At 58.0% G+C, this 23,885-nt stretch overlaps 2 protein-coding genes across 3 annotated transcripts in view; both read left to right on the plus strand.

Moving 5' to 3' along the window:
- Positions 1-11,427, plus strand: part of TEX264 (testis expressed 264, ER-phagy receptor) — a 39,303-nt gene extending 27,876 nt beyond the window's left edge. The window contains exons 5-6 of the mRNA XM_009099522.4: positions 3,689-3,860; positions 10,587-11,427. Coding sequence (XP_009097770.1) covers positions 3,689-3,860; positions 10,587-10,900 — 486 coding nt within the window. The 3' untranslated portion in view covers positions 10,901-11,427. The remainder of the gene's footprint in view (positions 1-3,688; positions 3,861-10,586) is intronic.
- On the plus strand, positions 10,595-23,125 carry GRM2 (glutamate metabotropic receptor 2). 2 transcript variants are annotated; one of them, XM_050979323.1, is made up of 6 exons: positions 10,595-10,601; positions 16,848-17,233; positions 18,974-19,811; positions 20,470-21,533; positions 22,400-22,574; positions 23,052-23,125. In XM_050979323.1, exons 1-6 carry the CDS (start codon positions 10,598-10,600, stop codon positions 23,123-23,125), a joined length of 2,541 nt encoding a protein of 846 aa, XP_050835280.1. In that variant the 5' UTR covers positions 10,595-10,597. The 2 variants fall into 2 exon arrangements, with proteins under 2 accessions (XP_050835280.1, XP_018780166.2); XM_018924621.3 differs by lacking the exon at positions 10,595-10,601 and having other exon boundaries at positions 16,775-17,233.
- The last annotated feature ends 760 nt before the right edge of the window (positions 23,126-23,885 follow it).

A 23,885-nucleotide genomic window follows, 5' to 3' on the forward strand; every position in this document is an offset into this window, starting at 1 on the left:
GTGGGAGGTGATATGGAACCCGAAGTTAAAGATTGGGCGAGGTGCTGTTCCATCTGGGAAAGAGAAGTGCAAGAGTCTTCCCTTACGTAACGCCTTGCTCCTGAGAAGATGGTGAGAAGCACCCCACCACGTTCCTCAGATGGGCTGAGAAGGAGCTGGCTTCATGAGAAGCAAGGGTCTGATGTGGCAGGAGTATGCTGGAGCTGCTGTTCTGTCAGATCTGAACTTGTGGACTCTGGATGCATTTGTGTGTGTAGATGGGCTGTATGGATTATATGCAATGAATCCCCTGTTTCAGGTGCCATGGAGAGGGTCCTGGATAGAAATCAGCCCTGAATGCTGCACTGCTGCCTCTGTCTTTGCTGGCCATAGGAAGGGAGAGCTCCTGGCAGAGGCTGAGGAGGGAGGTGGCACTGCACGACCTTGCAAAGGGACAAGTCCTCTTTCCTGCCCCACTTACTGGTCCTGTTGTCACAGTCAGCAGCCTGACACTGACAGTGTCCCACTGTTCAGCTCTCACTGAGCTCCTCCACCCGTGTGAGGCTGCATTGGATTTGACTGGAGGGCTCTGCTTTGCAAACTCCATGTTCCCCTTGCTGCTCCATCTGTTGGCTTGGTGGCACAGCCAGCCAGGGGCTCCCTTCTCAGTGGCAGTGCAATACTGCCTGTTGAGCCTTTCTGTTGTTTTGCCATGTTGTTGAGCCTTTGCTAATTCTCTCTTTTCCCACACCTTTGCCTTTGGGCTCTGCTCTCCAGTCTCTCTGGGTTGTTTCGTTTCATTGCAGTGTTTCTCTCCATGGGGATAATCCCAAACTCACTGTGTCAACAGCCTCTTTTGCACTTTGCTGCACTATTCTTGCCTGGCCTCTGCCTGCTTCCTAATCTCATTTGGTATGATCACAAGGCTGATCTCCTACCCCCTTTAGATGACCCCCTTATCCATTTCTGTTGTCATGGCTCCCCATCTCATTGCCCATTTCTCAAGTCTTTATGCAGCCTCATCCATCCAGGCTGCACAGGACAGCATCCCCAGGTGCAATATCCTTGCTCCTTCTTGGGGACATTGTCCTCTCCTGAGCCCACCTGCCAGTGCTGAGCTCTGCAGCAGCCCTGCCAGAGGCTGGGTTTCTCTGGGAAAAAGTGTAGAAGCAGAGGCCAGCTCACTAGCCTGGTTTAAGCTTAATTTGTACAAACTAGCACCCCCAGGCTTTGGTTTCCCTCCATTTCATTTTGGGAAAAGCCCCAGATGAATTGGAAAGAAATCAAGTATTGTCCCTAATGAGGCAGGCATGGGTATTGACAGTGAGTGTCCAGCCACTTTGGCATGGTCCCACCATGGTCCCCAGCCATGGGCTTTGGACTGGACACCTGGGCTCTTCTGGCTTCAGGGACACAGGGCTGCTCCTGGCATGGTGGAACATCCTTGTCTCTCTTATAGGATAATCTTGAGTGTGAAACACTATTTGGCTCAAGAGCCAGTCCTGCTCTTCATTCAGGTGTGCATTTTTATTCCTTAAAACACCAAGATTCCCACATTTTACATGAGCAGAGGAGGGCTTGTTTGTGTTTTGGGGGTGCCACTTCTATGCCTGTGTAACTGGAAGTTGTAGCAGCCTAGAGTAGATTGTAGGGAGAGTATGTCCCAGATCCACTCTTTTAGAACCTTAGGAGGGGCTTTGGAAAGTCAGCTTGGGATGTCTTGAAGGCCAGACTGGGGCCCTGAGGATTTGGACTGGTTGGAGACCTCACATCAAGTTAATGAAGGTCTCTTTGCTCTAAGATCCTTTGAGTTGTCCCTGTCTGCATGAAGCGATGGAAGGCCAGCTGGATTTTCCAAAAAACCCTGCAAATCCTGGAGGTACCTATGTCTGGTGTGTGTTGCAGTAACCTAAATAGGGAGCTGAGCTGGAGGTTGGTGGATGGGCTTGTGGTTGGTAGAGCAAGGGGCAGAGTGGCGGGGAGGGCTCTTGTCTGCCTTGTTGCTGAAAAAGCAGGAGTGATATGAGCCGCCTCTGCTCTGCTGCTAAAAACAACCCAGCTTGTTTTTATTTGATGCAGTTTTGATCTGCAGGCCCCAGTGTTTCACCTGCCTGCAAATGGGAACTCCAAACTCCAAGTGCCTTGGAAGCCCTCCTGCGTCCCTGTGTGTCCCTGCAGCACAGGGATAGGAAATGTGGTCCCTCCTCCAGCTGAGGAAATTCAGGCTGGAAGGCATTGCATGGGACAGGTGAAATTTCTCTTGGGGTCATGTTTCTGCCACTGAGGTGTTTCTGGGTAAACTGGGCCTCTGCATTGCCAGATCCTGCAGGCTTTCCCAGCAAAATGGACCCAAAATCTTCTCCTGTGGGATTTCTGGATGTATTTCTTGTGCAGCATCCTGGCAGCATGGCGGTGGCTCTTCAGGTGGTACAACTGCCAGCACCAGGAGAGGGTCAGTGTTGGCTCATGTCTGTTGTGGATCCTGCCTGGTGCCAGCATTACTCTGGGAAATAAATGATTCTTAAATCACATTGGTCCATCCCCAGGGCTGAAGGGAGTCAGGCTTTTGCAAGGTCATGATTGATATGTACATAGAGCTCATTCTTGGTGTGGGACCAGCTCTGGCAACAGAGAGCCCCCGAAGCATGGGGACCCTGCTGGAGGATGTACAAACAAGCCACACTAGCAGGCCATGACAGAGGAGAATAGTTGAGGCAGGGAGGAAAATCACTGGGTCAAGGAAGAAGAAGAGGATAATCAGGGCAAGAGGGAGGAAGAGAATAGCTGGGGCAGGGAGGAGGAGGAGCAGGAGGAGGAGGATGATAATCAAGGTGGTTGCAGGGTTAAATAAGAGCTGTCAGTGATTTGAAAAGGGGAAAGAAAGAAAAAGAAAACCCGCTAAAGAGACACTCTCCTTTCTCACCCGGCTTGTAATCAGCCGCCCCCTCTGCCAGCGAGCAGCTGGCGGGCGGGCGGGTGAGGAGGGGGTGGCAGGAGGGTCCAGCTGCTCCTCGCCCGGCCTCGGCACCCCAGGAGTCCCCAGAGCCCCAGCTCAGCACGGGCTGAGCAGCCTGGGGAACATGCCCCTGTCAGGGGTCCCTGACAGGCTGGGGTCTGAGGTCTTGAGGAGCACTGCCAGGGGGAGGTGGGGTGAGGAAAAGGCGGAGGGGGACTTGTCTGAAATGCCAGGGATTCATCTCCCACTCCCCCTGCCCTCGCCGTTCTTAAAGGAGCTGCTTGAACTGTCGGCTCTGTATTATATTAATTAGCAGAGAAGTGCCGTGCCTGCTCATGGGGCTGTGCTGCTCATGGGGCTGTGCTGTTTGTGGGGCTCTGCTGCCAGCAGGAACTGGAGATCTGGCAGGTCCCTGTGAAGCAGCTGCCTGGCTCTCCAAAACCCCTTTCTCCTGCCCAAAATAAGAGCATCAAAACCAAGCCTGGGCTGGGGGTCTTCAGCACCTCCTCCTGGAGCCCAGCTGGCTTACCTTCTGGGCCAGCCTGCCTGTCCCTGGTACCTGGGGGCTGGTGTGGTGGGGAAAGTGGCACCATGGTTGTGGGATGGCACCCTCTTCTCCTCACTAGGCCTCCACGCCTGTGGGCAAAGAGGACCAGGCTGACGTGGCCAGGATGGCAGGTCAGTGTGGTGGGGGAGCTGCTGGGGTGGGGGCTGAGGACACATCCCTACTCATGGCTACTTTGTGTCTTCCAGGAGAGGAAGCTGTGTGCCCACCCCCGGATCGAGATCTACAAGCAGGACCGCATCTACTTCGTGTGTCCCCTTGCCCGCCAAGGGGACTTCTATGTGCCTGAAATGAAAGAACTGGAGAGGAAGAGCAGGGCTGCTGCAGCTGTGGCTGAGGATGCCCAGACAGACATCACAGGTATCCGTGGCTTGTGCACAGGCTCCATCTTCAGCAGCCCTCACAGAGATGGGGTCCTGGTATCCCCAGTCCTGCTGCCTAAGCAGAGAGGGACTGGCCTGTGCCCACCTGGTACCCAGCCACCAAGTCTCGCACACCTCTTCCCCTCACCCTGGGCTGATCCCAGGGATCTGAGATGACATCCCCTGAGATGTCATGGCATGCCTTGGGGAGCACCCAGGAACTCTTGCAGTTTTGGGTTAAGCTACTGGCCCACCGTTGTCAGCACAGAGCTGGATCTCACAGCTTTTAGTTGCAGCTGGGCTTGTTTTTCTCTTTGTCATATACATCTTCCTTGATCTCATCTTCATCTGTTACATGTTGGGATTGCAAAGAGCTTAAATACCAGGTTGCTGTAGCTCGTGGTGGAGTTGCCTGAGAGCATCTGCTCAGCAAGATTTGTTGGAGCCTGGATGTATTCATACAGGAAGGGACCACAATGGCTGTAGGCGCAGAACAGCAGTGCTATAGTAACCCAAAATGCTAGTTGCCTTCAGCAGCCCACATGCTCCCGTGCCTGTGAGATGTAGGAGCTGGCTGTCCAAGCATTCCCAGGCACTGGACAGCACATCTGAGCTGGCTGCTGGCAGGGGCCTCCCCCGTGCCCCACGGGTTGCCCGCGCTTGTGTAATGGGCATGAAAAAACCATGAGGGCTGTGCTCGCCTGGCGGGCACTTGGGTCATTTGCTTCAACGCATCTTCAGGTTTGGGTCGCTTTAATTCTTAATCACATAAAAGCAAGCCTGGGAATTGCTTTCTGAGAGCTCTGTCCATTTAGTGTTGCAATGAGGAGTTTAATTGGAGCTGGTTCCCAGCCCTTCCAGGGCCCCTGTTAGCACGGTGCTCACTTGGCTCTTCTCCTCTTTGTCTGCCTTGTGTTGGGGCAGCACCAGCCCTGCTTGGGCAGAGGTACCCCAAAGCCCACTCGCTCTGACAGCTTCCTGTGGTCACCCCTTGGTGTTGGAGAGGGAGGGCAGGATCCATGGGAGCAAAAGCAGCTCGAGGGTGGTGCTTTCATAGCTGTGTGTGCTCCAGTGTGCCTGCTCAGGGGGTACAAATCCCACAGCACAGCCAGGGGTGCTGGAGCAGCCACTCCCTGTGCCTGTCTCAGTGCTTTCCCTGGGGTGCCACTGCCAGTGTGCCCACAGTGGGGGAGTCCTCTGCCCTGCTGGAAGAAGGACTAGGAGGTCTTCCCAGTTTTAGAAGGCAAATGACATTGAACTTTCTCACTCTGGGCCAAGCTCTACAGCAGCAGCTCTGGGCCAGCTCCTCCACCACCCCTTCCCTTCCAGGCACATAGATGAACTTTTGTCAGTGCAATCTGATGCAGTGCCATCTGCTGAGTCTGCACAAAAGCAACTCAAAATAATAATACCTGTGAGGTTGGCCCTGCCTGCAACACTAAAGAGGATGTTGCACTGTGATTTTCACTGCTGGGCACAGTGGCAGAACCACATATGGGGTGTCACATCCTTGCTCCGGCTGAGGATGTAGCAAGCCTATGGGTGGCTTGTGCAGCTCCTGCCTGAGGGCTTTGGTGGTCCCATGAAGATTACTCCTTATGGAATGAGATTGGTCCTCCCGTCCTGAAGATTTTTATGTGCTGGGATCTCTGCAATCACCTCTGAGTTGGAGAAAGAGAAACCCCTTTTCCCATCCTTTTTAGCCTTCTTCCCTGGGCAGTCCCTCTAGAAGCAAGCTCCAGTTAGTCACAGCCCCTTTAACAGGCATGATGAAAATGAGATCTTGGTGACCCAGAGGGTCCCAGGATGTCTATGACAGTTTTCAAGCTTTCCTCTGCCAGCTGGAGGGTGAGCACAGCAATGTTCCCCTCTGCCTGTCAGCATGATCTCTGCCCAACCCCAGTTGGTTGCATTTGGGTTATTTCTTGATCCTTCTCAGGTTTGAATGGATGTTTCGAATGGTCCTGCTCTGCTGGAGGCTCAGAAAGTGCTCCTGCGACAGTGGGGGCAGGTGGCAGTCCCTGATTGTGGCTCTCAGATCCTCTGGCTGTGCCTGAGCTGCACAGGTGTAGGGCTTTGATACCCATTGTGCCTCAAAGGATAAGTGGAGACTGGGAAGGTTCTGAGCCCCATTTCCTCTCCCAAAGGCAGCTGAGAATAAAGTTTCTGTGCACAGAAACTTTGGCCTGTGTGTCCTCATGTGGCAGCAAAAGAAGCCTCCTCTTTCCCCCTCCCAAAATACTGAGATAAGAGCATTGAGTGTGATTTCAGCATGGACATCATGTTGAGTAACACTCTGTGTGAACACACCACTGGTCAGTCACAGCTCAAGAAACTCCCCACCAGCAGCTGGATTTTGCTTTCTTTGAATTAAAGACTTGAGAAGTTCCAAGTGGAAGGTGTTGCCATTTCTCCTCACCTGTCATTGTGGCTGGTGCCAGACGGTACCAAGCGACGTGAAAGTGTGAGAAAAGCTTGGGTTTGTTTTCTCGAGCCTCCTGACCTTGGAGAACATCTCTCCATTTAGGCTGTCAACTGCTGTCCTTGCTCCTGAGCTCACCCTGGGAGGTGCTGGGAGCCTGTGGCTGCGAGTTCATGGGACATGGTCTGGGCTCTCTGCTCTCTGTGCTGCTCTGCACAGAGCAGGGTGCTGGCAGCTCGGCTGAGACAGACACACTCAACACACAGCGAAGGGGCCGGGGGCTGTGGCTGCCTCTGCACCAATTCCGTCCTTTCTTTAGCATGGTCAGGGTCATTGGAAAGACAGGAAGCGTTTTAGGAAGGCGACTGATGGGTCTGCAGGGGGCCAGTGTCAATCAGGATCAGTTGTTTTGTATTTAATTGTTTTCTGGGGCGGGTCCTGCTGCCGGCTCCCTCCCAGCGGCGCTCTGCAGTGACCCCCGCTGCTGCGCCTGGAAGGTGAAAGCAAACAAAAGCAGCCTCTCCACACGGGCTTGCTGGCATGAACACAAATGGTTCCCGAGCTTGTGGCTCTGCCCAGAATCTCAGGTGATCATTTTCATGTAGCAGAGTCTGTCCCACAGCATTCAGGTACAACTGATGGCATCACACACTGAGCTCCAGTGCCACAGAGGAGTAACTTTACTGGTGTGTTCCGCCTCATCCTTGTGTGCTTCCATCCTTCAAAGAGCCCTGCCTGTTCCTGCCTGCCTCTACATCCTGGGAAGGGCCTCAGTCTCTCCTGGTGTGTGAGCTTCAGCAGTCATGGACAAGCTGTGCCCCTGGCAGCACACTGTATTTAGGGGTGATAAATATGAGGGGAAGAAATGAGGGGAAGGAAAGGGCCCAGGAGCACCAGGAGTGGAGCACTGCTCAGGCATCAGGGTGGCACAGGGGTGGTGCCTGCCCTCATTCTGGATTTAGGAATGTCAGTGCCTGGTATGGCACAAGGCTGAACTGTCTGGAGAGGCAGGTCCCCACCAAGCTCATTGGCAGTGTGGGGTGAGTGGTTCCCATTGCACCCATCCCTGGCTGGCCTCTTGGAGCTGGCTGCTTGATATCCCTTCTACCTGGGTGGCACTGGCTTTTCCTTATCATGGCTTCACCCCAGACAGTGCTCCAAATGGAAACTCCTGGGTTCCATGTTCCTGCTGAGTGAGAGTGCAGTGGGATGGCTGGGCCATCTTTGAGGGAGTAAGGTCAAGGGCGAGTTTCAATAGAGGATGGCTGCTGCCTCACAATGTGCCAGAGGAAAAAGCCATGCTGGATCAGGATGTTGGACTGGTTCCTAGTGTAAGGACCAGCCTTGGGAAGGTGGATGCAAGGAGGACCAAACAAAGTGTGTGGGGAAGGATGGACAAGTGGGTGTAATAGCTGCTGGAAGTGTGTGCCTGTGAGATGGGGGCTGAATCCCTGCTTGCCCACCCACAGGGCTTTGGTTGCCCTCTTGAGAGCCCCTTGCACTGCCTTCCTGGCCTCCCTGTTAGGACAGCTGGATGTTCCTGCCACATTGCCCTGTCAGAGCTGACCCCACACGGTCCCTGGCAGCAGCAGCTCTGTTGCCCTGCCCACCCCAGACATTTATCCTGGCCAGGCTGAGTGGCCATGCCAGAGCCAGCCTTTTCCTGTGCAGAGGAAAGCGAGGCTGCTGAACTGGACAGATTTGCTAGCTGAGGCTGCTCAAACATGATCAGAAGTGACAGAGCAGTGACAAAGTGCCTGGCTGAAGGGAAACAGGACTCGATTTATTGTCACCCTTGGAGCAAGGGAGAGGAAGGTGGCTATGAGAGCAAGGACAGCAGTGCTTTCCCACAGTGGTGGCTTGGAGCAGTGTGTAGGTCAGCTTTATCCCTGTCTTCTTCTTCCTGAGCTGCTGCTCCTCTCCTCAGGAGCTTCTTTGCTTTGTGTCATGGGATTACATGACAGCTTCTGAGCCAAAATGTTCCCTAGGGTGCCAGGGGAGAGGTGCTTAGCAGGAAGGGCACTGCTTGGGGGTTGGTGTCACTCCTGTCCCCTGGGATCTTAGAGGGATGCAAGATGGCCACACATAACATGAGCTGTCATGAAGCCATGGTGGGAACATATCCATGTCACCTCAGGCCACCAATTTGGCCAAATCAGATTATTTCTTCTTTTCAGATCACCACTATAAACCTTGCAAACCCTAATTTGTCTTCAAGGCTCAGGGTCTGCACTCCCCTTCGTCCCCCGCAGCTCTTGATCTTCCCAGAGGCTCCCTGCTGACCCAGTGCCCTACTAAGGTCCTGTCAGGTGGGACAGGACAGCATCTCCCACCTTTCTGCTGCCTACTCAGTGGCTGCTGTCCCCTTCAGTGAGCGCCTCGCTGCTGCGTGCAGAACATCCTTTTTAACTTAGGGTAAATGTAGTTTCCATGTCAAAGTGCTCCCTGATGCTGCAGCAAAGGCAGTGTGTGTTAGTGGGCAGTGGTTTTTTCCTCCTTTCCATGGGAGGGGTCACCTGGCATTGCCTGGGGAGGGGCCGAGGGCTTGGTTTATGCCAGCTGCCCAAAGGGTTGCCAAGGTGAGAGGGTGGAGCTCAGGTTCCTTTCCAGGATGGAGCCAATATGCTGTCCAGGTGGGATGAAGCAGTGGGTGCAGTGTCTGTGGATCTTTTCTGGCTACCCCTCATCCTGCTACCACTGCTGGGTCCTGCCGGAGCAGCCGTCACTCAGGCTGCAGGGCTGTGGGATGATGCTGCTCAGGACTGCCATTTACCAGCAGCTCTGCTGGCAGCTGCCCAGGCCGGGAAGGAAAACAGCACAGAAAAAGGATTTAAGGATGTTTGGAAGGAAAGTTCCCTCCTTGGTGAATCTCCTTCAGGAGATCAGTGGCTGCCACACAGCTGCAGGAGAACAAGCAGCCCAGCCTTGGGCACCCTGGCTGCGGGAGCTGTAGGAGGCTGGAAATGCCTGTGGAAACCCAAGGCAAGTCCCATGCCAGCAGCTGAGGATGGAGCTGCACCATCAGGAGACAATGGGGAGAAGAGGGCTCTCCTCTTCCATCTCAGATGGTGGTGACTGCAAAGAGGCTCCCATTTGCCACTTCCCAGCCCCGTTGGTGGCAAGCCCTGGCCCTCCACAAGTGCTGCTGCTGAGTGGGGGTCCTCCTGGTTTCCCTTCTGGTGTGGGGCACGATCCTCAGCAGGGCTGTTCAGTCCAGCATGGGTGGAGGTGCTGGGAAGTGACAGAGCCTGGCACTCACGTCCCACTGATACAAGGCAGGCAGGGAGGAAATAGAGCAGGCAGGGCCATGATGAGCCTGCCCGGCGCTTGCAGACATATCATAATTAACAATGAGGATCTGTGATGTCATAATAAACCATGTGGATCTGTGATGTCATAATTAACAATAATTAATGTTTAACAGGAGGGTTTTGTATCCTGGCTGGTTGCTCTGGCAACAGCACCAAGCTGCTGGTCTCAATCCGACACGTTCCTCTCCTTGTGGACTCCTTAATTGTACTGTCAATGGAGCTAATGAGGCAGGGGTCTGGGGAGGAGGAGGTGGGCCAAGGGATCCACCTGGGCAGGCAGGACCAGCCCCGGGGGGCCTGGTCATGAGACCAGGGGTGTGGCTGGCAGCCAAGTCATGTGGAGAAGCACAGAATGAGTCAGGAAGGCTCCCCCTATCCTCTGGCACCCTGAGACCTGCCTATCTTCACACTGCTGCCAGAGCTGCCAGCTGTGGGAGAGCCATGGAGGGAGTGGAAACAGCCTGCTTGGTGCTGAAGGCACCAGGAAGCCCTGGCATGAGGCTGGACATACATACCTGCTTCTGACAGCAGAACATCTGAGGATTTGCACTTGTACCATCATCCCCTTGGGTGCTTAAACAGTGCTGCAGCTCCACATCACCCTTGCAGCCCAGTGTCCTTCCTGCCCTTTGTCTCATTGCTGGTGCCATGCCAGAGACAAGCATGCATTCTCCCTAAGGAAGGGCTTGGCAGGCCCTTGTTATGCGCATGGGGAGCAGCTGTGTAGCCATGGTGTGGCCAGGTCAGGGTATGGCTGGAAGCTGGTGGTTGTTTGTGCTGCCTTGGGGGTTCCTGATTTCAGGGAGCAGTCTGAGCTCAGCGCCTTGACCTGATCACATCTCAAAGGCATAGGAGGTGACAAGAGGTAGGAGCTGGTCTCCACTGTGGCCTGACACCTCACAGGCTTCTGGTGGTTTTGAAGGCTGTGGCCCCCATCCCCATTGCCTCCTTCCCACATCATTCACTCTTCCCCATTCTCTCTCTATCCCAGGGGTCGACACCATGAGTGAGACGAGCTCCATCAGTGTGGAGGCCACAACTGACAGCAGGGACACCTCGGTGGCCACCTCCATCCTGCTGCCCTTCCCAGGCAGCCGCGGCCGGGAGGAGGCGGACACGCGCAGCGAGCACAGCTACAGCGAATCGGGAGCCAGCGGCTCCTCCTTCGAGGAGCTGGACCTGGAGGCTGCCGGGGATGGGGAGGGAGCCCCGGGGCTGCTGCCTGATGCAGGCCACGCGGGCAGCCAGGAGCTCATAGACAAGTGGACCAAGGAGCCCATTGCTGCTGAGAGAGGAGAGGAGTGAAGAGAGACCCGGCTGCCTCACCTCCCACTGGGGTCTGAGCTACTGGGAACCAGTTGCCTTTCCCACCTCCTTCCTCTCCAGCCAAGAGATTTTGGTTGCTGATTCCCCCCAAGACCTGCTCTCCCTCTTTGCAGAAAGGGTGTTTGACCGTTTTTGGGGGTGCTGGGAGGTGGGGAGTCTGTGGTGCTTGGTGGCACAGGGTTTGGTGCAGGCTGTAGGGACAGCGAACTGCATTTGCCGTGTGTGTGTGTCCAGGCACATGGCAGGATCCTTGCAGGTGTCTGGGGGATGGTGGTGGATGTCAGAGATGTTCCCCCTCATCTCTGCTGGTGCCCCTCTCACCCACAGTTTCTCTCTGCTGCACCACCATGTTTTCTAGCACCAAAGAGCTGTGAGTTGGGTCAGTTGGGTTTGTTCCCCTCTTCTCTTCCCCTTGCTGAACAATGGAAACATCCCATGTAAATGTGGTCTTCCTGGCACAGCCACGGGCGCTTTGGGGTCTATAATAAAGTGGATGCTTTTCCTCACTGGTGGCTGGTGCATTGCTGACTTTTCCTTTGGCCAACTGTGCCATCCTGTCCCATGGTGGGGGCTGGGCTGTGGATGGGAGCTGCCCCCACAGCCCTCAACTGAGCCAAAGAGCTGCCCAGTAGCTCTACATCCCTGCTGCTCAGGCTTTCTCCCTGCCTGGGCAACCCAGCAGGGCATGGGGTCTGTTCCCAGCTTGTGCAAGCTGCAGGGGAAGTGGGGAAGGAGGGGTCCCAGCTGCTGTGCTGAGCTGGGCAGAGCTGGAGGGATGTGGCATCCCCACTCCTCCTAGGAACCTGTGGAGAGTTAAAACCAGTATAAAGCCCGACATAAAACTGCTGCTGGGCCTCCTTCTGTGGCAGGGGACACCAGGCTGTGTCTGCACTGTGCCTTCCTGACATCCCGTCTGTCTGTCCTGCTGCTGTGGAATGCAGGCAGGGAGGGCTGCCTCTGGTGGTCCCTGTTCCCTGTCTCTCAGCCTGGGACAAGGGAACAGCCTGGACATCATGGTCACAGTGCCACAGGGCAATGCCAGGTGCCAGAGCACCCGCTGAGTGCCCTTGGTGCCTCCAGCAGCCCAGGAATTGTTTCCTGGTGGTCAAACGTGGCAGCCCAAAACTGGGGTGGGGGTGTCAGGGCCAGGGGAGGTCTGACTGTCTCTCCATGGTGGGAATGTGCCCTCCCTGGCTTGGAAAGGTCATGATTAGTCCTCAGCCAGTGATTGACATGAGATTGTTCATAAATATTTTGTGCTCTGAGTGATAAAATATTAAACTCCTCCAGCCCACATGGAAAAATATTGCTCTTCCCGGTGTTTATCTTTGTTGCTGGTTATTACAAAACTGCCAAGCCCCCTGAAATATTTATGCTTGGCTGAGGCTCCCGGGGGATTGGAGCCAGGTAGTGGATGGATACTGATGGTGCTTGTCCTCTAACCCCACTGAAGCTGGGCACCAGGGGGCTTTGCCATCCTTCTGGAGCAGCAGCAGGGACGGTGCAACCGGTGCCGAGGTGTGTGTGAGGCTGGAGCCAGGACCCACCTGCTGAGGGGAGGTGGGACCACAGCAGTGCCACATCCCTTGGCACAGCACACCTCCAGTCCTCCTTGTCACCTCTGCCCACCCCAGCCTGCAGCGGTGAGCTCCCCCAGCCCAGGCACCCTCCTCTGCCCAGTGTCCCACTCTGTCTGTGCCAACAGTCTTGAAAGGGCAGGGCTGGTGGGGTCTGGGGTCCTGCTGCTGTGGGACTCCAGGGGGGACCTTGCCACGGACATTCAGAGTTATCCCTCCCCAAACCAGGATTGCCAGGGGGAAGGGAGTCCAGCAGTGTCTGACTGACTGCAGTGCCCTTAACCCACAGCCTGCGAGTGCAGAAGCCGGCAGAGGGGAAATTGAGGCACACGGTGGGGAGGTGGTTACTCGGGGCAGTGCTCAGAAGCAGCCTTGTCCCCTGTGTCATCCCCTGTCCCATTCTTGTCTCTGATGCAGCTCTGGGGATGCAGCGCCACAGGATCCTGGGCAGCTGAACGGTTCTAGGAAGAGTTTGGGAGATTGGCGGAGATCAGGGATGCAGCCCTGCCCGTGCCTCTTTTGGTATGGTCCAAAGCCTTCCCCAACTGGGTGTTTGGAATGCAGGTGGGCAGTGGGGTAATGCAGGATGCCTGAGCTCCTCCCAAGGACTTGGAGAGCAGAGGGCAGGCCAGGCAAGGGGGGAACAAACCCTGGGGCACCAGCTTGTGGCTGTGGAATTGATCTGGGGCTGGGTCCCCTCTCACTAACTGGGAATGAGCAGGGGGCTCTGGGGCCAGGGGAGCAGATGCCGAGCTGTGCCCTGCCAGGTCTGCCAGGGTGCAGAGCAGCTCCTGCCTTCTCTGGCCATGTCTTGCTTGCATCCTGACGGTGCTCTGGCTCAGTCTGACCATCCCTTGCTGCGTCTTGCTGTGTTTTACTTTCTCAGTCCATGTCCTGCCCGTATTCTGCCCGTGCTCTGCCTGGACCTGGCCATCTGCCCCCGGCTTCGCCCCAGCCCCGGCAGTGTCCTGCCCAGCTCAGCCGGTGCCGGAGCGAGCCGGGGGCAGTCGGGGCGGCCCCGGGGGTGCCGCTGCCCACCGGGCCGGGCCGGACCGGGGCCGGACCGGGGCGGGGGCCGGGGCCGGGCCGGGCGGGGGGCGGAGCGGCTCCGCTCTGCTGGGGCTGGCGGAGTGTCAGAGGCGGCGGCGGGAGGCGGTGGCAGCCGCAGCTCCGAGACAGCCGCGGCACCGGCACTGGCACCGGCTGCCGGCACAGTCCGCCGGGCCCAGGTAAGGGCTGCGGTCCCACCCCGGCGCTCCCATCGCCGTGACCTCGGTTCGCGCCGTGCACTGGCGGCGCGTCGGCGTCTCCAGAGCCCCGGTGCCGGCGGTGGAGCGGCACGGAGACCGGCGATACCCCGCTGCCGTCGGGGTCGCGCCACGGCGGGGCTCGGAGACCGGTGCCCGGTGCCGGAGCTCCCGGAGCTGCGGGACTAGAGCAGAGCACGGGCACCGGCACCGGCACCGGAGGGGCCGGGGATGCGGGCGGTCCGGGCGGCACCGGCGCTGCTCCCGCCGCTCACCCTTGCCCGGCGCAAGACGCGGAGCTCGGGGAGAACAGCTTGGGGAGGCGGGGGTCTCGTCCCCCGGTGATCCGGCAGCCCCAAGCCCCGCAGTGGCGCTCAGCAGGACCCGCCGCCGCCCCTCCGTCCGGGGCTGTCCGCCGGCACCGGGGCAGGGACGCGGGGTCGCCGCCCGGCCCGGCGGGGACAGACCGTGGTCCCTGCTGTTCCTCCGGCTCTCCCGTCCGGCTGTCCAGGCCGGGGAGAGCCTGGGCTTTGAGGGGACTGTGAGTGTGCCGGGGCAGCCGGATCTCGGAGCGCTCTCGGGACGGGATGTGGGGCGGCCGCGGGGGCCGGGGGAGGGCCCCGGGGAGGCGCCTCGGCCCCGCGGGGTCTCGGGGCTGGCTGCCCTTGAGCAGGGGATAGCTAGGGGCTCCTGGCAGAGCTCGGTGGCTGTGGGACCTCCGGGACCTACACGGGAGGCGATACTGTCCCTGCGCCTCCGCAGCCCTGCCGCTCTCGCACACGCCCCAGGTGTCTCACAGCCCCTGGGATACCGCTGTCGGAGGGGTCAGGGCTCCTGGCAGGGAGTGAGAAGCTCTCCGAGCACAGACTCGTCACGGCCAATTCTCACCCACCCCACTCGCGGTGCGAGGAGATGCTGCCCGCGGCCGGCAGGAGCTTCCCGCCGTTCCGTGGCTGTCGGGCTGGACTTGGCTCTGCCCTACCCGGTGCATCAATTCCCCGACGTTCTCCAGAGGTTCCCGCGGGCTGTCAAACCCCCGGCACTAAACCAACCGAGCTGAGCAGCTGTGGGAATGGCGGGAGCCCTGCTCACTGTCCATCGTGGCTCGCTGCCGGATGGGTGGTGGTTTGCCCTTCACAGGAGCTTGGCCTGAAGGTGCCTTTCATCTGGTGGGTCCTGTCACCTGCCCCAAAGACCTGGACCACAACGACCCGGGTTGCCAGTGCCATTGGAGCCCTGTGCCAGGCTCAGCCTGCCACTGATGAGCTCCATCAATAATCCATGTGCCTGTGGCCTCTTCCCTGCTTGAGGAAACTCCGGCACCCTTAGAAGCATTTATTCCTGAAATAAGGCAGGGACCTTTCCTTCTCTCATCTCTAAAGTAGTTCACACTGAGGGGTCAGATAGGAGATGCCCTGAGACAGATGGGGACTCGGCAGCAGCAGCAGACAGCACCTGAGAAAGGCACTTAGGGGCATGGAGAAAGAGGAGGAGGTCTGCATGTGTCACCCCACCCCATTACGCTCTGTGCCACACTGCTGCCTGCAGCCCCCTGGGCATCACTGCCAGCTCTGGCTGCTTGCTGGAGGGCTCCCCCAGCACAGCCATCACCTGTCTGGGAGCAGCATGGGGGCATCAAGGGGTCCCCTCCTCCTGCTCAGGGAGAGCAGCCTCAGTGCGGGCTGCAGGGAACTGCAGGAGGCCAGCACTCCCACCCTCTGTGCCCCCACAAGCACTGCTGGGCTGTGGAAGAGGCCGTGGTCTAGTCACAGCATCAGCAGCTTCCCGTTCTAGAGCAGCCTGAGGCTTCTGGACTGCCAGGGGGGTCTTCTTCTCCCATGGTCCCTGAAATGCCAGCCCTGTGGGATTTCAGCAGTCAGCTTCAAATGGGAAACAAATCTCTCCTGTGATTTGGGAAAAGACAACCAATCTCGGAGGGGACTGCATCTTCTGCCAAAACAAGGCCTGCCTGCTGCAAAAGCCTTTGATTCCCCCGCGCCTCCGTGCTTTCTGCAGAGGGAGTCAGCAAACCTGGCTCTTACTTTTACTGAAATCTCTGAATTTAGTATACAGGGAAGGAAGGGGCGGTGGTGAGAGAACAGACTCTGAAGCACCGCGACTGCCAGAACCTGCGCGTTGCTGTGTGAGGGTGAAGACAGTGGAGAGTCCCTGCTCCAGCCCGGTGCCATGGACAGCCCTGGGGGCAGCAGCAGCTCCATGGCTATGGGATGGAGATTAAAATACTGTGGGCACTGGGTGCTGTGTGCACGGTGGGCTGATGGCTGGCTGCTTTTGGCAGTGCTCTTGGCTGGAGGGTGGGATCTGTCAGCACCCCTGATGCTGCTCTGTGGGTCGGGGGCTCGGCTTGGAGCCGGCCTTGGCTCTATCTGCCCAGCCTGGTCTCCCTGTGCCAGGTGACATCCCTGGCTCTTTCTCCCTGCATGATATTTTAGGGCTGTCAAGCTGTCCCCCTGCAGGCTGTTCTGCCCGATGCTGCCAGAGGGGCCAGCTCTGAGCCCACCCCTATGCCAGTGTGTCCCTGGAAGTGCTGTGGGGAGACTGGTCCCTGTGCCCCTCCATGTGCCCTGGGATCTGTGTCACTTGTGTGTGGCCTGGGGGTTCTGCTGGGTCACTGTGGGAGCTATTGCACCTGCTCATCTTGCCTTTCTGCAGGGGATTTCTTCCTAAGGGCATCCTGGATGAGGGGCACATACAGACTCATGGCCTGGCTCTCCTGTGCAGCACTGACTGTCCCTGTCCCTGTCCCTGTCCCTGTCCCTGTCCCTGTCCCTGTCCCTGTCCCTGTTCCTGTCCCTGTCATACCTTGCATCCCGCAGACCCAGTGGCTTTTCCCTTTGCCTTTCCAGGTGCCGAGGGCTCTGCTGGGGTGACACCACCTCTCTCCCACCAACACCACGCCGTGCCACCCCGCACCACCCAATGCCTGGGGACTGCCTGCCCTCACCTTGACGGGTGGCAGCGGGTGACACGGGGTGGTGTGGGTCCCCCAGCCAGCAGCAGCACACCCCATGGCGGTCCCCTTGGCCGCCTGGCTGGGGCTGATGCACCTGGCCACCTGTCTGGCTGCTGGGCACGGCATGGCTGGCAAGAAGGAGATCAGCATGGATGGGGACCTGGTGATTGGGGGCCTCTTCCCCGTCCACGAAAAAGGAGTGGGGAGTGAAGACTGCGGCAAGATCAATGAGCACCGAGGCATCCAGCGCCTGGAGGCCATGCTCTTCGCCCTGGATGAGATCAACAAGGACGGGAGCATCCTGCCAGGGGTGAAGCTGGGTGCTCATATCCTGGACACCTGTTCCAAGGACACCTATGCCCTAGAGCAGTCCCTTGACTTCGTCCGTGCCTCCCTTACCAGGGTGGATGGTTCTGAGCACATCTGCCCCGATGGCTCCTACGCCGTCCATGATGATGTTCCCACTGCCATCACTGGTGTCATCGGGGGCTCCTACAGCGATGTTTCCATCCAGGTACCTCCCAGGCAAGAGGGACTCCGATGGGGCTGAGGGTTTGAAGTGGAGGAGGGTAATAAAACCTTGGCAGCAGTGCGGTGATGCCACTGCCAGTGTGGCACAGGGAAGCTCACTCATCCCTTACAGTGATGCTCTGCCCCTTTCTCCAGCTGGGAGGGAATGCTAGGCAGGCACCTGAACGAACCATCTCTCTGTGATTGTGCCTGGGGTCCCCTTGGGGGCTGCATGGATCCCCCAACACTCCATTAGCTGTAGGAGCCAAGCCTCACACGGGGACAGGTGTTCATTCCTCTCCTGGGCTCAAGGGGGCAAATGCAGCTCCTCAGCCCAGCTCATGTCTGGACTGTGGCAGACAGAGCAGACCAGTGTGAGGGGGCACTGCCCCCCTTTCCCCCCCAAAGGTCAGCCCATGAGGTGCTGCAAGGTACATGCACCTCTGAGGGGCTCAGCCATAGGGCTCCCTGGCTAAGGCAGGGTGTACTCAGAGGACAAGTGCCCCTGTGTCCCCAGTGATCCCACAGGAACAGGCACCTCAAGCTTCAGACCTGGCTGTGACCCTGGGTGGGGTGCATCTCAGTCCCCAAAACCACAGCTCTGTGGACCTGGAGGCTGGTTTCAGCAGGGAGAAAAGCATCCCCTGAGGATGCAGGACTCAGCAGGACCAACTGAGTCACAGGGATGGCCAGTGGGCCACATGCTTGCTGAGATTTAATGAGTCCCCAGTGTGTGCCAGACTGTGTGTCCTGGTCCCTGGGCTCCCTGCGTCCCCCAGTTATGGGGTAGAAGAATCTGGGACTGCATGATGGAGGCAGCATCCCAGCCCACCTGGGAACTTGTCCCTTCCCTTGCTGGGAACCCAGCATGTCCCCATGTCCCAACTCTGGGCAGGCAGGTGTCAGCAGGGGCAGAATGTGGGCTGGCTGGGGAGCTCAAGGGGCACTGGAGGGACATGGCAGGCTGGCAGCTCCCATGCATGGTGAGGACAGGCAGCAGCATCACTGCGCTCGGGGACACTCTTGCCATTAGGGGAATTTGTCGTCAAGATCATTTGTCCACGTTAATTAAGCCACGTCTCCTGCCTGGGGAGCAGTGAAATGTGGGCAGGCTCGGCAGCCCCGCTGGCACACCCGAGGTCCCCTTGCTGCCCCCAGAGCCTGGGTTTTAACAGCCTCATTAGTGGGGCTTTTTTTCCCCTTTGAAGATAACGAGGGATTCTGCTGAGTGGCTGGAAGGTGCCAGTCCCACTGAGCTCCTGATGTGGGATGCGCAGGCGCTGCTCCCCTGACCCACTTCTGCAGCATCCCCCAGCCTGGTGGGGGGACTCTGCCCTGGCTCCCAGCCCCTAGAATCCTTTCCCCTTGTGCTGTAGGGTTGCCAGGCCTCCTGGCTTTCTCCTTGCCATTGAGAATCTCCCACAGGTCACCTATCGCAGATTTTCTACTTTTGTCCCCTCCCCAGACCCAAATTTCAGAGTGTAGTACTTGAAACACTAAAAAAATATATAAAATTAAAGATAAATGTGCATGTCTGAGGGCTCAGGCACGCTGTGAATGTGCCTTCCATTCTCCTCCAGTCCCTCCACAGATCAGGATGCTCTGGGTTGGGATGGGTTGCTCCTCAGCCCAATGGCTGTGTTTGGGAGCATCGTGCAGCACTGGGTGCAGGGTGGGGGTCCCCCCATAGGAATGTCCCTTGCTGGCCACCCCTTCAGGCACTCACCTCTCCTCCTGCATGCAGGTGGCCAACCTGCTGCGGCTCTTCCAGATCCCACAGATCAGCTATGCCTCCACCAGTGCCAAGCTCAGTGACAAGTCCCGCTATGACTATTTCGCCCGCACTGTCCCTCCAGACTTCTACCAAGCCAAAGCCATGGCAGAGATCCTCCGCTTCTTCAACTGGACCTACGTCTCCACTGTGGCCTCAGAGGGCGACTACGGGGAGACGGGGATCGAGGCCTTCGAGCAGGAAGCCCGCATGCGCAACATCTGCATCGCCACCTCCGAGAAGGTGGGGCGCTCCATGAACAAGAAGACCTATGATGGAGTGGTCCGGGCTCTGCTGCAGAAGCCCAATGCCAGAGTGGTTGTGCTATTCACCCGAAGTGAAGATGCCCGGGAGCTGCTGGCAGCTGCCCAGAGAGCCAATGTGTCCTTCATGTGGGTGGCCAGTGATGGGTGGGGAGCCCTGGAGAGCGTGGTGGCCGGGAGCGAAGCAGTGGCAGAGGGAGCCATCACCATCGAACTGGCAGCCTACCCCATTAAGGAGTTTGCTTCCTACTTCCGTAGCCTCCACCCCTACAATAACAGCCGAAATCCCTGGTTTCGGGAGTTTTGGGAGCAGAAGTTTAGGTGCAGCTTCCACACGCAGGACTGTAGCCGGTACTCCCTCAAGACAGGCAAGTTTGAGCCAGAGTCCAAGATCACGTTTGTGGTCAATGCAGTCTATGCCATGGCTCACTCTCTGCACAACATGCACCGGACATTGTGCCCCAACTCCACCAAGCTCTGTGATGCCATGAAGCCTGTCAATGGCAAGAGGTTTTACAAGGACTTTATACTCAATGTTAATTTTGATGGTGAGTCCAAAGTGGAGATGGGGTTTGGCTGCCAAACTGGAAAGGGATGGGTGAAGGATAGGAAACAAGGAGGCCCAAATTTGACCCAAAATCCTCAAGTTCCTCCAGCCTGTCCATGCCCAGGACTGTGGCTGTCCTGAGGTGCCAACAGCCAGCCCACCATCATCCTTGGGAGGCAATCCAGACCTTCTGTCCCCAGTGGAAATGTGTGGAGAAGCTGGCCACCAACTCCATTCTGCTGCAGCTGGGTGGGACCAGCCCCACCTAGCCCCAGGGACCCTTGAGAAGAGGGTTCCTCGCAACCATCATGATTTATTCACATTTCAGGGATTAAACTGGAGGGATACCCTTGGTCAGGGTGGTTTGGGATGAATTAGCAGCATGTCCTCTGTGACTTGGGCTGAGGATGTCTTCTCTGTCCCTGCAGAGCTGTCTGGGGTTCACAGGTTTTCAGGCAGGTGGGTAGTTCTCCACCTCTGCTTTCCTGTTCCTAACATGTGCATAGGCAGCAAGGATGGGAGTGAAGGCAGGAAACAGGCTGGGCATTTGCCTGTGGCCATGGTGGGATGTGACCCTTTGGATGAGCCCTACCTTGAGGCCTGGAGGGAGCGTTCTCTTGCCCTGAGGCAGTGACTGTCTCTCCTTCTCCTCCCTGCAGCTCCTTTCAGGCCAGCAGACACCGAGAGCGTAGTTCGGTTTGACCGCTACGGCGATGGCATCGGGCGCTACAACATCTTCAACTACCACTACATGGACGGGCGGTACCGGTACCAGAAAGTGGGCTACTGGGCAGAGGGGCTCATGCTGGACACCAGCCTCATCCCCTGGGCTGAGACCTCCATTCCCGTGTCCCAGTGCAGCGACCCCTGCAAGAAAAATGAGATCAAGAGCATGCAGCCTGGAGACATTTGCTGCTGGATCTGCATTCCCTGCCAGCCGTACGAGTACCTGCTGGATGAGTTCACCTGCATGGACTGCGGTCTTGGTTACTGGCCCAACGAGACCCTGAATGGCTGCTACGAGCTGCCCCAAGAGTACATCCGCTGGAAAGACGTCTGGGCCATTGGTCCCGTCACTATCTCTTGCCTGGGCTTTATCTCCACCCTCTTTGTTATCGGAGTCTTCGTGAAGAACAATGACACTCCCATCGTGAAGGCCTCTGGACGAGAGCTGTGCTACATTCTGCTGACTGGGGTCCTCATGTGCTATAGCATGACCTTCATCTTCATCGCAAAGCCCTCCACTGGGGTGTGCACGCTCCGGCGCCTGGGGCTGGGCACGTCCTTCGCCGTCTGCTACTCGGCCCTCTTGACCAAGACGAATCGCATCGCCAGGATCTTCAGTGGCGTGAAGGAGGGTGTCCAGCGCCCCCGCTTCATAAGCCCAACGTCACAGGTGGTCATCTGCATGGCCCTCATCTCCTGCCAGCTGATCATCGTCATCATCTGGCTGCTGGTGGAGACCCCTGGCACAGGCAAGGAGACTGAGCCTGACAAGAGGTACATTGTCACCCTCAAGTGCAACAACCGTGACTCCAACATGCTCATTTCGCTCACCTATAACGTCCTCTTGATTGTCCTCTGCACGGTCTATGCCTTCAAGACACGGAAATGTCCCGAAAACTTCAACGAGGCCAAGTTCATTGGGTTCACCATGTACACGACCTGCATCATCTGGCTGGCCTTCCTGCCCATCTTCTACGTGACCTCCAGCGACTACCGTGTAAGAGCTGGAGCTCTGAGGGGGCTCTGACAGGGCTCGATCTAAGTGGTCCTGGAGATTTGGGCCATGCAGGGTCCGTGATTAGGAGATGCATGGGCCTGGGGAAGGGTGTGCATCCACACACCTGGTGCTGGTCACTCGGTAATTCAGGACCAGGTGAAGGGTCCTGAAGGGCTGTGAGGTCCTGAAGGGCTGTGATGGGGCAATGAGTCCTGGAGAGAGGACCTGCTCTCCTCCCTCCTTTGCTAGGATGAGGATGGGAAATGGCGCTGAGACCTCCAGAGATCCCCCATGGGAGCAATGATAGTCATGCTTCAGCCTGGTGACACAACAGCATGAGACAGCCCCTGGCTTATCCAGACACCACAGCCCAGGGCATGAATGCCAACCCCAGGGCGAGCCTGGTCCCTGGGCTGGAAGCACTGCCAGGAACTGGGTAGCATGGTGTGCATCCTGGCACAGACAACCAAACACATTCTTGATGAGTCTTGAGGAGTTGGTGGGGGCAGTTAGTCAGGGGCTTCCAGAGAGGACCTGCACCTCCAGAGAGGGTGGGCACAGGGGTGGGGGAGTGCAGGCTCTGGCCCCGGGCAGTGCCACAAAGCAGCATGTGGGCAGGGCTGGAGGTGCTGATTAGGGTGTACCTGCTTTGCAGGGGCAACTTGTCCCCACCAGGGCAGTGTCCATACTCTGCCCATGGGTCCCCTGCAGGACCACCCTGACAGAGTGGTGTGGGGTGGAATGTGCCTGCAGGGTGCAGCCTGTGCCCAGCGGGGCTGGCCAGTGCCACAGCATGGGCTTCATCCTGCCCTGCTTGGGGCAGAGGGCTGACGGGTGGAGCACCTGATGCCCACCCCTGTCTCCAGGTCCAGACCACCACCATGTGCATCTCAGTGAGCCTCAGTGGCACCGTGGTCCTCGGCTGCCTCTTCACCCCCAAGCTCCACATCATCCTCTTCCAGCCGCAGAAGAACGTGGCCAGCCACCGCGTGGGCACCGCTCGGTTCAGCGTGGCAGCAGCCAGCTCCAGCCAGTCCCACGGTGAGCACCCTGGGGCTGGGGAAGGGCTGGGGGACAGCACCCCTTTCCTGGTGGGGGGTGTGTGTGGGTGCCTCAGCATGGCTTACTGAACAAAAGGGGGGTGTGGGGCAGGGCAAAGCGGGAAATGGGGAGCAATGGCAGATGTATCCCCAGTGGCTCATCCCTGTCCTCTGTCCCAATGCCTCATCTCCCAACACAGCACAGCTGCCAGAGGGGTACTGCTCCTGGGGGGCCCTCGTTGCTCTGAGGGGACACTCTCCACCCCAACACTGGGGATTCAGCTGCCCCACTGTGCCTGTCACTACCTGAGGCACTCTTCCCTTTAGCCCCGGGGAATATGACCACTATGGGCACCCAGGGGGATATGGCCATTCTGGGAACCCACCACCCCAACTCCCTGGGCACTACTGCTATGGGATGCTGGGCAGTGCCACTGCCAGACCCCAACCCAGCCCTGACTGCTGCCTTCCTGTCCAGGCTCAGCCTCACCATACGTGCCCACAGTGTGCAATGGCCGTGAGGTGGTGGATTCCACAACATCATCCTTGTGAAGGACGAGGGATCAGGCTGTGGTGCTGCCACATAGCACCCCACTGCTTCCCAGAGAGAGCAGCGCCCGCAGCACGGCCTGCTGAGGTGCCAGGTGCAGCTGGGAGGCTCAGTCCCTGCCCCAGCACGAGCTACACATCCCACATGTCGGGTCATGGTATGTGTCACCCTTCCCTTGCACTGAGCCACCTTACATGTACCCTGTCCTCCACACCCTGCACTGAGCCATGGTGAACATCCCCCTCCCCGAGCTGAGCCACGGCGCACGTCCCCAGCCCTCGCACCGAGCCACGGCACGTCCCTCTGCGTCACCTGCAATGAGCCATGTGCCCCCACACCCCTGCACTGAGCCATGGTGAATGTCCCCCAGCCCTGCACTGAGCCGTAGTGCACATGGCACAGACCTCGCACTGAGCTGTGCACAAATACCCTGTCCCTGTCCCTTGCACTGAGCCCTGGTGCAGACCCGCCTGCCCCGAGCCCCGGGGCACATCCCCTGCCCCCTGCCCCCAGCCTTCGGGCACAACTCCACTCCCTCTCAAGCCACGTTCCACCTCCTGCTTTTGGCTTGCACCAACCCACGCCACACCTCCCACTCCCTTGCTGTGGTGTCACACACTGCCCTCACCCCAAAGCCCACCCCAGCTTCCCAGTGATGCCTTTCTCATCACCCCCTGTGCCAAGCCTTGGACCACATCACCCTTTCCCCAGTGCTTTGAATTTTCATGTTTTCCTCCTGGTTTTGGCCTCAGGAGAGCCACC

Source organism: Serinus canaria, chromosome 12 (genome assembly GCF_022539315.1).
Source record: "Serinus canaria isolate serCan28SL12 chromosome 12, serCan2020, whole genome shotgun sequence".
In the NCBI taxonomy this organism is placed as follows: domain Eukaryota; kingdom Metazoa; phylum Chordata; class Aves; order Passeriformes; family Fringillidae; genus Serinus; species Serinus canaria.

Bases quoted from the DNA above. Each gene is read 5' to 3' on its own strand.
- GRM2 (XM_018924621.3), top strand. From the start codon at position 16,775: ATGGCGGTCCCCTTGGCCGCCTGGCTGGGGCTGATGCACCTGGCCACC. The intron at 17,234-18,973 runs GTACCTCCCAGG...TCCTGCATGCAG, and splicing joins ACAGCGATGTTTCCATCCAG to GTGGCCAACCTGCTGCGGCT. The intron at 22,575-23,051 runs GTGAGCACCCTG...CTTCCTGTCCAG, and splicing joins CAGCTCCAGCCAGTCCCACG to GCTCAGCCTCACCATACGTG.